The 14274-nt window shown below is 44.6% G+C and overlaps 1 protein-coding gene across 1 annotated transcript in view; it reads right to left on the bottom strand.

Annotated features, from left to right (window-relative positions):
- Window positions 1-14274, bottom strand: part of LOC311237171 (NMDA receptor synaptonuclear signaling and neuronal migration factor-like) — a gene marked incomplete at both ends in the record, with an annotated part of 205911 nt that overhangs the window by 80689 nt on the left and 110948 nt on the right. Inside the window, 2 exons of the mRNA XM_084324980.1 lie at window positions 9475-9541; window positions 11790-12824. Coding sequence (XP_084181106.1) covers window positions 9475-9541; window positions 11790-12824 — 1102 coding nt within the window. The remainder of the gene's footprint in view (window positions 1-9474; window positions 9542-11789; window positions 12825-14274) is intronic.

The following is a 14274-nucleotide window of genomic DNA, read 5'->3' as shown; positions in this document are numbered from 1 at the left end:
TTAACGCCGCCATTTTAGTACTGGGAGATTTCAATAGCGCCAATCTGAGAAAGGTATTGCCTGATTTCTACCAGCATGTGACTTGCAACACCAGAGGCGGTAACATCCTAGATCACTGTTACACGCAATTTAAAGGTGGCTACAAGGCTCATTCTGATAGTGGCTTTGGCAAGTCAGATCACGCATCCATTTTCCTTACACCAAAGTACAGACAAAGAATTAAAAGTACTCCCGTAGTCTCGCGAGAGGTGCAGAAATGGGATGTGACGTCAGAGGATACGATCCGGTCAGTGTTTCACAACACAGACTGGATTGTATTCCGCGACACAGATAACATTAATGCCTACACGGAGACAGTGCTGGACTATGTCTGTACTAGGGTGAAAGAAACAATCCCCACTACCAAAATGAAAGTTTACCCAAATCAAAAACCCTGGGTAGACAAATCCGTCCGTGAAGCTCTGAGAGAGCGCACCAAAGCATACAATGACGGCCTAGTGGCAGGCAACATGAATGACCACAAGGTGGCGCAACACAACGTAAGGAGGACAGTGTCAGAGGCCAAACGGCGCTACAGGGATAAAATTGAACTCCAGTTTGAACAAGCTGACTCTAGAGCTATGTGGCAGGGGCTCAAAACGATGACAGACTACAAAGGCGCCTCCCTCAAACTGAACAGTGACATCTCCTTAGCAAACGACCTCAATACCTTCTATGCGAGGTTTGATGCTGGTAATAACAACACCAGCTCACAAGCCTCGGCAATGGGGGGGGGGGGGTCGGCTGCTGATGGAGGCGCAGTGTTCAGGGTAACAGAGCATGAGGTGAGGCGGACCTTTAAAAAAGTGAATATCAGGAAGGCAGCAGGTCCGGACGGCATCCCCGGCCGCGTCCTAAAAGTCTGTGCCGACCAACTGGCCCCAGTATTCACTGACATATTTAACCTGTCCTTAGAACAGGCTGTCATCCCCACCTGCCTGAAGAAGTCCACTATTATCCCTGTACCCAAAAAATCCAAGCCTGCTTGCCTCAACGACTACCGCCCTGTAGCTCTCACCTCCATAGCCATGAAGTGCTTTGAGAAGCTAGTAAAGGGCTACATCTGCTCCTCCCTCCCCATCAACATGGACCCCCTGCAATTTGCATACCGCCCCAACAGGTCCACGGAGGACGCCATATCCCATGTGCTGCACACAGCAGCATCACACCTGGACAAGAGGCAGGGGAACTATGTGAGAATGCTATTCATCGACTACAGCTCGGCATTCAATACCATAGTCCCCTCCATACTCATAGCCAAGCTCAGGGACCTGGGCTTGGGCTATGACCTCTGCCAGTGGGTCTTGGACTTCCTGACTGGCAGACCCCAGGTGGTGAGAGCAGGCAACTGCACCTCCTCATCCATCACCCTCAACATAGGGGCCCCCCAGGGCTGTGTTCTGAGTCCCCTCCTCTACTCCCTGTACACACACGACTGTGTGGCTCAGCGGAGTAGCAATATAATCGTCAAATTTGCTGACGACACAGTGGTGGTGGGCCTGATCTCTGCCAACGACGAGAGGGCCTACCTGGAAGAGGTCAAGGTCCTGGCGGGATGGTGCCAGGAAAACAGCCTCTCCCTGAACGTCAGCAAAACAAAGGAGATGATTGTGGACTTCAGGAGGTCGGGGGTCAAGGACTACAGCCCCCTCAGCATCGACGGGGCACCGGTTGAGAGAGTCAACAGCTTCAAGTACCTCGGAGCCCACATATCCGAGGACTTGACATGGACCATACACATTAACAGTGTGGTGAAAAAGGCACGACAACGCCTCTACTTCCTCAGGCGCCTAAGGAAGTTCCAAGTCAGCCAGAAGATCCTTAAGAACTTCTACTCATGTACAATAGAGAGCATCTTGACCGGCAACATCACCTCCTGGTTTGGGAATAGCACTGCAAAAGACCAAAGCAGACTACAAAGAGTGACACGTGCAGCCGAACGCACAATTGGAGGGGGGCTCCCCACCCTCCAGAACATTTACTACAAGCGTTGCAAGGGGAAGGCTAAGAGAATTATTAAGGACTCGAGCCACCCGAACAACTGCCTCTTTGAACTGCTGCCGTCAGGCAAGCGATACAGGAGTCTCAAGGCGAGCACAGAAAGACTCAGAAGTAGCTTCTATCCCCAGGCCATCAGGCTGCTAAACGAACAATGAATGAACACTACACAACAACAACCACCAAACACACATAGCACACACATCCACACGCACACACTCACTTTAAACAAACACACTGTAGCACCCACTACACACACTTTATAGCACACACCCACTTTAAACAAACACACTGTAGCACCCACTCCCCACACTTTATATTTATGGATGAAGGATTGCACTACAACTCGTACACCTTACTGTAAATTGTACCTAAAATTGTACCTCATCCCATTTCTGCTTTGCACTAGATAGTACTGTACATTAGTACACTGCATAGTATTGTGTATTGTATATTATATGGTAACTCAGAACATTGTACATATGTCTATACCGAACAACTGTGACCTCATTTTCTTCTTCTAAATTCATGCTATATTATGTTATTATGTTATTTGATACTATCTTGTCTAGCACAGTCTCTGGAGCGTAACAGTAAGAAGCATTTTGTATGAAAGTATTCTGTACTTCTGTATGACAACTATTAAAGAACTTGAACTTGAACTTGTATGCAAAATATTGTGGTTCCCTGCTTTAGTCTGTTGACACATTTCTATACTAAAAATGCTTGTGTAGTCCTGTGTCATACCTAAATGTCATATAACTGAATTGTATAGAAACAACTCACCAAAAGTGACTATTGCACAACTAATTTGACAAAAAAAATCCACCAAGGGGGGGAAACCCCCGCTTCATCCCCCCACCCTCCTCGCCATACCGTGCCTTTTACTAAAATGACGCCACTGGTCTGTACTGAGATGATTGACACCTCCCATAAGTCTCTATGCCAAACTGTTCATGAGATATGAAAGGGGTCTGGCTTAAGAATGGGGCCCACAAAATTCCATTGAAATTCCATTTATTATTTATTTATCTATTAATTTGGAGGGGACAGTCGTGGCATCGCTTTGATGTTTTGTTTTTATTTCTTGGTGCAAAATTGGGGCCACTGTTGCGATTTACAAAATCGGAGGTAGTCAGGTGAGTAAATGTGGCCATTGCGCTCCATACCTCTGAGTGGCTTCTGTCGACTCCTGTTCTTCCTGTCTCCTCTTTCTCTCCACAAATCGGCGGAAGACCCTGCCAAGACGTGGCAGAGCATTAAAGGGATGAGAGAATGTCGGCGTAGCACGGGGGAAGCAGAGCGCTATGCGGGCTGATGCCAGGCCTGTTAGCTGCAGGGCTTTAGGGGGGGGGGGGGGGGGGGGCTGTTAGAGCAGGCAGGGGGGTGGCGGTCTGCTTCGTGGGCAAACATCAGAGAGTTGATTTATGATACCAGCTCCGGTCTGATTGGTTTTCGACATTGTGACTCTTAACCCTTTCAGGTGTAGCCTACGACCTCAAAACACAACACGTGAGCTGAATATTCTACTGGCTATTGAACGTTGAAATTTAAACTATAGGCTGCATCATTTTCAGCAAATCCATGTGTCTAATGTGTCTAACAGTGACATGTGGCGTGTCAATGTGTTGTCATTGCTAATAGTATATTTTCGCAGTTTAGGTATTCTAAATAACAGGTCCTTGACTTTTCCTAAATATGTCTATATTTTAGTCTAACATCCCTTTTAGTTACAATTTACAAAACATAAAATAGTTCTTCTATAGTATTTCTACCTAGAAGTGGTCATTGACCTCCTATGTTTTAGATGGTGTGTCATCACAGTGTTTGCTTATTCTTCCCACTATGGCAGGTGTCCATTGACTAACAATCATTCCTGGTTCCTTTTTCTTTTAGACGAATATAAAGGAAAGTTAAAACCCAGCCTTGCAAAAAGGGAGGGAGAAAGCTTTCTAGTCAAAAACATAAAATAACATCAAACAGCTCCTGAACCATCTCAGCAGGCAGGTTTCACTGCACGGCATCGGTACTCGTAACTGCACAATTACTTCAACGTTTATTTCCTGCCCCACCAAAGATATTGTTGGTACTATTGGGTCTCATTCCCAAATATTTTCCAAAGAGTTCTCCTGGAAGATTTATCTTGGAACCGACTGAGACAGAATCGACGACAAGTTCACTCTGAGTCCCCAACGTGTGGGGAAGATGTCTTAAGTGGCTCAAACGATCACAGCTGAGATGCATTCTGAAACATGAACGTGCATCCCCGTTCAGGTCATTTGCATACAAAACAACGCCTCCAGAGCTCCTTATAAAGCAACTAATGATGCAGCCGTGTGAAAATGGTCGCGGAAGCGCTTTGCGACCGATCAAAATGAGATTAGATTAATGTATTGTCATCATATATAGTACAGCTCGTGGTGCACCTGCCGCAGCGCGCGCGCGCGCACGCACGCACACACACACACACACACACACACACACACACACACACACACACACACACACACACACACACACACACACACACACACACACACACACACGTGCGCAGTACTGTATAGCCTAGGCGCGTAATGAATGAACGCAGTATAGGCTTATATTATTCTAATGACTTGTTTTATTAGGAGAGCAGCAAAGATACATGCGCTGCCCACCCCGTAGACCGTACAGTCCACCATGCAGTCCACTCATGCATGGTACGCCCGACTCTGGCGGCCTTAATATGTGTACTGTACGTTACTGTATGTAGGGCAGATCATATATATCTACTAAATCCTAATGAAACAAGTATTAGAATAATATAAGCCTACTGTTCATTCATTAGACACATAGGCTATACTGTGTGCATGTGTGTGCAAGACTTATGGAATATTAATGCAGTCTATTTCCACACGATTAGCTTTAGTTCTTATTCATTTATTTATCCACTGTAATTTCAGTGTTGGTGTATAGTAGGCTACATAGTGTATTTCAATATCAGTTTAATTGATTAATGATATATTCGAAGGAATGCAGGTTTATAGCTATATCAAACAAAGGTATGTCCCATTGTATACCAATCAATGGGATATATTGTATGTTGACCTGCATTATTTCAAATGTATAATTAATCATTAAAACAGATATGTAACAAATAAGAAATACAAATTCCACAGAAGGCATTAAATAATTATTATTTTCAATAATTTCACAATAATTGCATAATTGTGTTTGAATATCTGAGTAATTAAAGTAATTATACATTTGTCCAAAATAGCTGGTTCAGATATGGTTAATCCAGCTGCCCTGTGATCAGATTAATCCATATTATTTATTTTTTCCGACATCAAATGCGTAATTTCTTATCATACAAATATTGTCATATTTATTTTAATTATGATTAAGTAATTAATTCCAAGGAGGCCTGTAGCGTTGACATGAAGGAAGATTCCTCCCAAATAAAGCCATTAAGAACATGGAGAACACAGTCTGTCAAGTTAATAAAATGTTCAATCAGTCAATCAATCATAAGTGTGCTCCTCAGCACTCTTAAATTCTGCTCTCAGCCAAATCCAATCTCAGGAAAATTTGGGGAATCGCACGGTAGCACTTTATAATAACACCCTGTTATAATACATTTATAAGGTATTTGTAGATAATGAACTAATCATGAACAAATCATTTATATACATTCATAAATGATTATTAAATCATTTATAACTATATTTGTATAACATTTACAGATTATTTCTACATTATTTATAAATCATTATCAACATTGTTTGTACTTGATTTGTTCATCATTAAATAATGTTGTTTATATACTATCTCTTATACTTTTGCACCGGGGTGACAACACACTCCTATGCAGAGCTGCCTCGACCTGTACGTCACACAGCCTGCAAAGTCTGTACAATCAAAGGTGTCATTGGTAAGATATAGGCTATAATTGGATAGGCAAATAATAGTGGGTCTCATTCCCGATTCCTGAACGGATTTACGGAAAAAAAATTGCAAAATACTGCATTATTGTACATGCTATCATTAGTTCTATGGGTTTGAGGTAGGTAGTTATAGGTGGAGAGAGTGTCTGGGGAACTGTCTGGGGAGGAGGATTAAAGCAGGGATTAAAGCAGTGGGCCAGTCAGCACACCAAGGTCCATTTCCATGGCTTCAGCTCGGCAGACAAACTCTGATGCACCGGATTACTGCCGCCTGCATCGCTGCTCTCGTAGCAAAATATTGTTACTAGGAAATGTCATTGAAATGTCATTGAAAGTGGCATTTTGGTTGAAGGTAGACACAGATTACACCCATTTATTATCTCCTGGTATTTAGAGTATTCCAACCTATCACCCTGATTACCATTCAAATATAGGATGGTAGGGTCACGGTATAGCCACCTATCAGCCTGATTATTACTGACTTATATAAGACAGTAGTGTCACAGCATTGCTTCTGATCAACCTAATAGAATAGAATAGAATAGAATAGAATAGAAATACTTTATTCATCCCGAGGGAAATTTGGCACTACAAATCGCTCACAGTAAACAGTAAACTTTTGGGTAGACAAAAACAAAAGTCACAAATAAGAATAAAAATAAGCCTAAGAATAAAATACGGTCCGGGATATACATTTCCTATGTTACATTCTAATATAAAATATACAGAAATATACAGTAAGTGTAAAATTGTAAAAGTAAAAGTCCAGGAAGATAGTACTGTCACCCTGATGTCAGTGATGCAGTGAGGCACAGTGATGCATTGTAAAGTCTGATGGCTGTCGGAATGAAGGACTTCCTGTGCCGTTCAGTGCTACATCTCGGGAGTCTTAGTCTAGCACTGAACGTGCTCCTCCTGTCAGCCAAGTCTGTGTGTAGTGGGTGGGAGGGATTGTCCCTGATGGCATGGAGCTTAGCAAGGCTCCTCCTCTCCGCCACCACCGCTAGAGAGTCCATCTCCACCCCTACCACCCCTATTGATAACAGCTTGGTTATAGAATGAGTACATACTCACCAGGTTACTCAGCTCCTAACCACTACACCACTATCAGAAACATACTGTACTCAGCTCCTAACCACTACACCACTATCAGAAACATACTGTACTCAGCTCCTAACCACTACACCACTATCAGAAACATACTGTTCTAAGCTCCTAACCACTACACCACTATCAGAAACATACTGTTCTAAGCTCCTAACCACTACACCACTATCAGAAACATACTGTACTCAGCTCCTAACCACTACACCACTATCAGAAACATACTGTACTCAGCTCCTAACCACTACACCACTATCAGAAACATATTGTACTCAGCTCCTAACCTCTACACCACTAACAGAAATATACTCAGTGTACCCAGTGCATTCATTTATTCATTTATTTATTTTGGACTTAATGGTGTTTTTGTTTTGTTCTTGATTTATTGTGATGTTTATTCTTAACTTGTTTAAAGAAAATGTGTCCGGCCCATGGGGAGATTAATGTGTGTTGTCAGGCCTTACAAATAAATTTGACACTTTTGGAGTCGGTCCATTAGTGAATTAGTGACCAACTTTGTGGGTTCACAGAATCTTTGTTTGAGCTACTGTATTATTATTACATCCAAATTAGTTTCCTATAGCGTAATCTTCGTTTGAGCTACTGTATTATTATTACATCCAAATTAGTTTCCTATAGCGTTTACAGCTTTCATATAGCGCTTACAGCTCTGAATCAGGAAATGTAGCCATATCTCAGTAAAATCACCACAGGTACTGTCATAGTGTCATAGTGTGTCCAGCACTGGGTTGTACCAGCTAGGCCTAAAGTTAGGGTGTAAAGTTGACACTAGAAGCTTAGTAACACAGATTCTATTTGATGTGGTTATGTGGATTTCCCTAATGTGCTGAGTAAGGTATGTGACCCGGATGTTGGGGAATCCTGTTCAAAACCCACAGTGTACTTTGAAAGATGTTCATCGACTAGAACAAGTGGTTCTCAATGTGGGGTCCGGGGACCGTCCTTGCGGAGTAGCCAGGGGGTCCCCAGAACAACTAGAATTTAGCCCAATTAGAAAATGTGTAAAAGTGACCATTTGTGACCATAGGTTTCAGTCTCTTACCTCCCCCAACGACAGTAGACAGGTATGCAATTCTAAACTAAATCACATCCAACAACAAATATATTCTCCAACGGGGGTCCCAGAGACAACATCGTATGAAATGGGGGTCCACAGCCCAGATGTGTATCAATTATTGATGCTATGGGTTTCATCGCATAGCAGCTGGTTCTGTTTACTTGTTGTTTGATTTGCGGCAGGTTTTCAGTCACCGTAGCGAGAGCGCCATATGTCTGGTTTCCTTCTAGCTGGGAAACCTGATTCAAGATACATCCATCAACAGCTTCGATGTGATTCAACTACCGTACGACTCAATGACTGGTTCAATCTACCCACACGACAGACAGCAGCTGTGTAGCGCTGTAAACAGACAGTTGTGTAGTGCTGTTAACAACAGCGCAATTATCCCCCGTGGATAAAGAAAGAAATTCTCTCTTACAGCTAAAATGCTGTAAACTTGCCAACATTCTATGTACTACAGTATGTTGTAAACTTGTGAAAGTTCTATATGTAGTTCACTACAGACGGTTAACCTTGAAGCAAAATAACAGATTCAAGTTTAAAATGTCAAAGTATTCTTTTAACCCTTTCACTGCCACGCGACAGAAGTGGGACCGTCGGTTGTGTGATAGTAAAGGGTTAACCTTCTGTTGTGTGGCAGTGAAAGGGTTAACCGGCTGTCGTGTGGCAGTGAAATGGTTAACCCTCTGTGTATTGTCGTAGTGAAAGGGTTAACCGTTTTGGTAGTGCAGCAGTGAAAGGGTTAAATATTAAGGCTCAGAGGTTATGGAGAGGGATGTAAGCGAAAGTGAAATAAATACAGGCAGAAGAAAATATACGGTACTCACGAGATCCTGGCGAGAGTCCAAGACAGAGCAGCATTAAAAGAAGAGAGAAGAAGAAGAGACATCAACGTTTCAGATGAGCAACAATAAAGAGAGGAGAGGGAGAGACACAATGTGAGAGAGAGAGAGAGAGAGAGTGAGAGAGATCTATCTATGTACGTATGTATGTATGTATGTATGTATGTATGTATGTATGTATGTATGTATGTATGTATGTATGTATGTATGTATGTATGTATGTATGTATGTATGTATGTATGTATGTATGTATGTATGTATGTATGTATGTATGTATGTATGTATGTATGTATGTACCGGTATGTACCGGTATGTATGTATGTATGCATGCATGCATGCATGCATGTATGTATGTATGTATGTATGTATGTATGTATGTATGTATGTATGTATGTATGTATGTCTGTCCGTCCGTCCGTCCGTCCGTCCGTCCGTCCGTCCGTCCGTCCGTCTGTCTGTCTATCTATGTGCTGTAGATACTTACGCCTGCATGGTGGTGGTGGCTGTCTGGAAGCTAAACATATTCTCCTTCGGAAACCAGTTATTATCGTCTGGGGAGAGAAAGAAAGAGATACATCAATCATGAGCCTAAATGGGTGAAAGAACAGAGAGTGATGTGTTTATAGAACAGGGAGTTTTGTGTATATAGAACTGAGACTGTTGTGTATATAGAACAAAGGGTGTTGTGTTTATAGAACAGAGTGTTGTGTTTATAGAACTGAGTGTTGTGTTTTATAGAACTGAGTGTTGTGTTTAGATAACATAGTGTTGTGTTTATAGAACAGAGAGTGTTGTGTTTATAGAACTGAGTGTTGTGTTTATAGAACAGAGTGTTGTGTTTAGATAACAGAGTGTTGTGTTTATAGAACAGAGAGTGTTGTATTTAGAGAACAGAGAGTGTTGTGTTTATAGAACAGAGTGTTGTGTTTATAGAACAGAGTGTTGTGTTTAGAGAACAGAGTGTTGTGTTTATAGAACAGAGTGTTGTGTTTAGAGAACAGAGTGTTGTGTTTATAGAACAGACTGCAAACAGGTTTAAAACAAGAATAATTTGGCCCAGATGTGAAAATGACCCATGCTTCATTAGAGGGAGATAGGGACATCATGTATAATACAGCATGCACGCTCCTAGTGAGCATAGTAGGGATAATGGAGGAACACGACCAGAAGCGGGACTCCACACGTCCACCACTCTACAGAGGGAGAGAGACACAGGGACAGACAGCAGAGGAGAGAGATGGAGAGACCAAGAGTCAGAAATGCAGACCACCACGTCACATCCAACATCCAGCCCCCCCACCGTTAACCCGACAACCACCCCACCCTACCCCACCCCACCCCACCTAACCCACCCAGGATGGACATAGACTTTGACGATGGTTTCAGATACAGTAGTTAATGAATTAATGAATGAACCTTTTGTATGTATGTATCGCAGTATCTGTATGGTTTTCCAACTAGGCTACCAAAATACCAATAATGGAAAGATTGTATTTGATGGATTGACTATTAGAGAACATACATGACTATTAGAGAACATGTTAGATATATGAGTTAGCTAGCTGGCAGGATACAGCGTTGAACCTTGTATGTATGTATCGGTATGGTTTTCCATCTAGACACGACTACCAAAATACCAATAATGTATACAATGTTATTTGACGGATTGGCTATAAGAGAACATAATGTTAGTTATATGAGTTAGCTAGCTGGCAGGGTACAGTGAGCCAGTGTTGTATAATACAGTATTTCCAGGCCAGACAGGTGCATGAGTGCTCATCCAGCTGACCTTAGCAGGGAACCATTCTGACCAGACAACCATACTGGTCCTCAAAGAGTCCTCCCAAAGAGCATGCAATGTCAAGGCAGCATTGGATTATTTTTATTTATTTATCTTACTGTAGTTTCACTCAGTACTCAAGCACAGGCCTACTGCACTTGGACAAGAGTACTTGAAAAATAGAAAATGAGCCAAGTAAAAGTACAGTAGGGTCCATGAAATCCATTCAGCATAGTTGCAAAAACATGCGTGGATGTCAATGTGGATATGTTTGTTTAAATAACTCTTGAGTTAAAATAGACTTTTTGAGGATACAAGGTATTGATCCAACAGCACTGATTCAGAAATAACTGTGTGTGTGTGTGTGAGCGAGAGAGAGAGAAAGATAGAAAGAGTGAGAGAGCGAGAGAGAGCGAAAGAGAGAGAGAGAGACACTGACTTTCTCATGTCCTACTATACTCTGAGAATGGATTTTAGATGAAACTTCTATGATAAAATAAACAATATGTATCCTGAGTTTATCCATCTCCCTGATCCTCAGAAATGGTTGTATCTATGTGGGGAGAAAAGTCAGTGTGCAGTATTAGCTGCAAGATATGTTGACTGTTGTCAAACACTAAAGAGAACAAGCTCTGTAGTAAATGTTTCTAAATATATTTTTTAATTTAATGAGTTTTTGTTGATTATTGTAAGGACTTGTTTTTGCTGGATTGTTATTAATGTTATTCATTTTGATTACTTGTATAATAATATTATGTTAAATTTGCTTTGACAATAAGTACTTTGGTATTTCATGCCAATAAAGCCTATTTGAATTTAATTTAATTGACCAACTTGATTGTCCAAATACCAAATACGAGACTGTGAGATCCCTGTTTCACTATTTTAACCATATTCAACTGCTATTCCATCCTGAAAGTCTGGAACCCAACCCGGGCCAAGCCTGAGCACATGGTCAAAACAAACACGCCCTTCCCCCTATCTGGATGTCTCTCCCTCTGGCTGCGCGTCCCTCTCACCTCTCTCCGGCCCAGGCATGCGGTCCACACTCCACATCCTCTCAAGGCGTCTGTGCTGCTTGCCTGCCTCGCGGGTGGAGCTCTCCAGGTCTAGGGAGCCCTGGCTCCGCGAGGGGGCCCCTCCGCACCCGCCGTCGTAGGCCAGGCCCACGCACTCCGCCTCGCCCTTGCCTCCTCCCACCTCGCCCCAGCCACGGATGTTGTGGGCACTGACGGAGGTCTGCATGGGCGGCTGGGACAGGTGATGGTGGTGGGAGTGATGGGAGCCTCCGCCGCTGACGGTCAGCATGCTGCTGCTACTACCGCTGCCGCCAGCGCTGGCACTACCACCACCACCTCCTCCTCCCCCTCCCCCTCCCCCTCCCCCTCCCCCGCTCGGGGACGGGGACGACACGTTGACGGAGGAGGTGTGGTGGTAGTTTCCGTGGTGATGGTTCCCGTGGTGATGGTTGCCGTGATGGTGGCTGCCACTACCACCCCCACCGCTGTTGCTGCTGCTGCTGCCGCTGGTACCACGGCTGGCGTGGTGGTGCTGTGTCGGGGAGGTGGAGGAGGCGGTGGAGGAGGGGGAGGTGTGGAGGTGGGAGTCCCCTCCCCCTCCCTTGGATCCTCCTCCCCCTCTTCCGGCTCCTCCTCCTCCTGACCTCTCCTTCAGCACCTCCAGCTCCAGGCTCTCCTTGCTGCCCCGGCCTGTGCTCATCAGCATGCCGTGCTGGGTGGTGATGGTGTAGACGCGGGCCGGCTGCAGGCCGCACTCCACACACTTCTGCTGGTCCTCCTCCGCCGAGAAGCTCCGCTCCAGGGACAGCCTCGGCGGCTTGGCGCTGATGGTTATGGAGGGAGGCGGCGGGTGGAGCAAGCCCAGCGTGGGCTTCACCAGGCCAGGCTCCGGGTCAGCTGCCACAGGGCCCCTGGTGGTGGTGGTGTTGGTGGCGGGGTGGTGTTGGGAGTGAGGGTGCAGGTGGTTGTTGTTATCGATGCAGTCAATGGGCGACTCCGGGTCTGAACCCCCCAATGCTTCAGACAGTAGGTGAGCTGGAGAGAGAGAGAGAGAGAGAGAGAGAGAGAGAGAGAGAGAGAGAGAGAGAGAGAGAGAGAGAGAGAGAGAGAGAGAGAGAGAGAGAGAGAGAGAGAGAGAGAGAGAGAGAGAGAGAGAGAGAGAGAGAGAGAGAGAGAGAGAGAGAGAATTGATTTTACTGATAATGCTTACACACTGTTGTTTTGTTTGCACCAAACAACCGCACCCTGGTCCACCTGTTTGAGGTGGTCTCACCCTGGTCCACCTGTTTGAGGTGGTCTCACCCTGGTCCACCTGTTTGAGGCGGTCTCACCCTGGTCCACCTGTTTCAGGTGGTCTCACCCTGGTCCACCTGTTTGAGGCGGTCTCACCCTGGTCCACCTGTTTGAGGCGGTCTCACCCTGGTCCACCTGTTTGAGGCGGTCTCACCCTGGTCCACCTGTTTCAGGTGGTCTCACCCTGGTCCACCTGTTTGAGGCGGTCTCACCCTGGTCCACCTGTTTCAGGTGGTCTCACCCTGGTCCACCTGTTTGAGGTGGTCTCACCCTGGTCCACCTGTTTGAGGCGGTCTCACCCTGGTCCACCTGTTTGAGGCGGTCTCACCCTGGTCCACCTGTTTCAGGTGGTCTCACCCTGGTCCACCTGTTTCAGGCGGTCTCACCCTGGTCCACCTGTTTCAGGTGGTCTCACCCTGGTCCACCTGTTTCAGGTGGTCTCACTCTGGTCCACCTGTTTCAGGTGGTCTCACCCTGGTCCACCTGTTTCAGGCGGTCTCACCCTGGTCCACCTGTTTCAGGTGGTCTCACCCTGGTCCACCTGTTTCAGGCGGTCTCACCCTGGTCCACCTGTTTCAGGTGGTCTCTGCCCACTTCCAAGTGAACCCTGGAACAGTTTGTTTGAGGTGTCAAGGTAATTGGACCAAAAGCAGGACAATAAATTGTGCGATTAATGAAGCTGCTAGGGCAGTTTTTGTTCAAACCTTTCCATATATTTCCAAATGTGCAATCTTTCCTCATCACAACATGCCGCTAGGTAGCCAAATAATGTTGTGATATTCACTCATAATTCAGGTGGCAGTAGCCCTAGACAGTAGTGCATAATTAATCACCAACAGTGAATTGGAAAACATAGAATTTCACAACAGTTGTGCAACAAGCCAAAGTCGAGATTACTTCTGTTCACATGTTTGTTAGGATTCAAAATTATGTCCAATCAAAGGCTGACCTGTATGATCACATGGCTTTGTTTACAATGTTTGGTTTGTTTGTCAATTGGCAAATTTGAAGTAAAACCGAACTAATAAAAACTGCAACAAAAGTAAAAATGTTGACCATTTCAAACAAACTGTGCAAAAGCGCAATCATACTAGACCACTTTCAGCCAAAGAGACTGCTGCAGCTCACATGAACAAGGACACACACAGTCTCATGCATGCCAAATATGAGGGCAGATTCTATAAATAACAGA

Source organism: Notolepis coatsorum, assembly GCF_963971535.1.
Source record: "Notolepis coatsorum genome assembly, chromosome: 11".
Taxonomy (NCBI): Eukaryota; Metazoa; Chordata; class Actinopteri; order Aulopiformes; family Paralepididae; genus Notolepis; species Notolepis coatsorum.
Note: the sequence above shows the minus strand (reverse complement) of the source record. Positions and strands in the feature narration are given on the sequence as shown.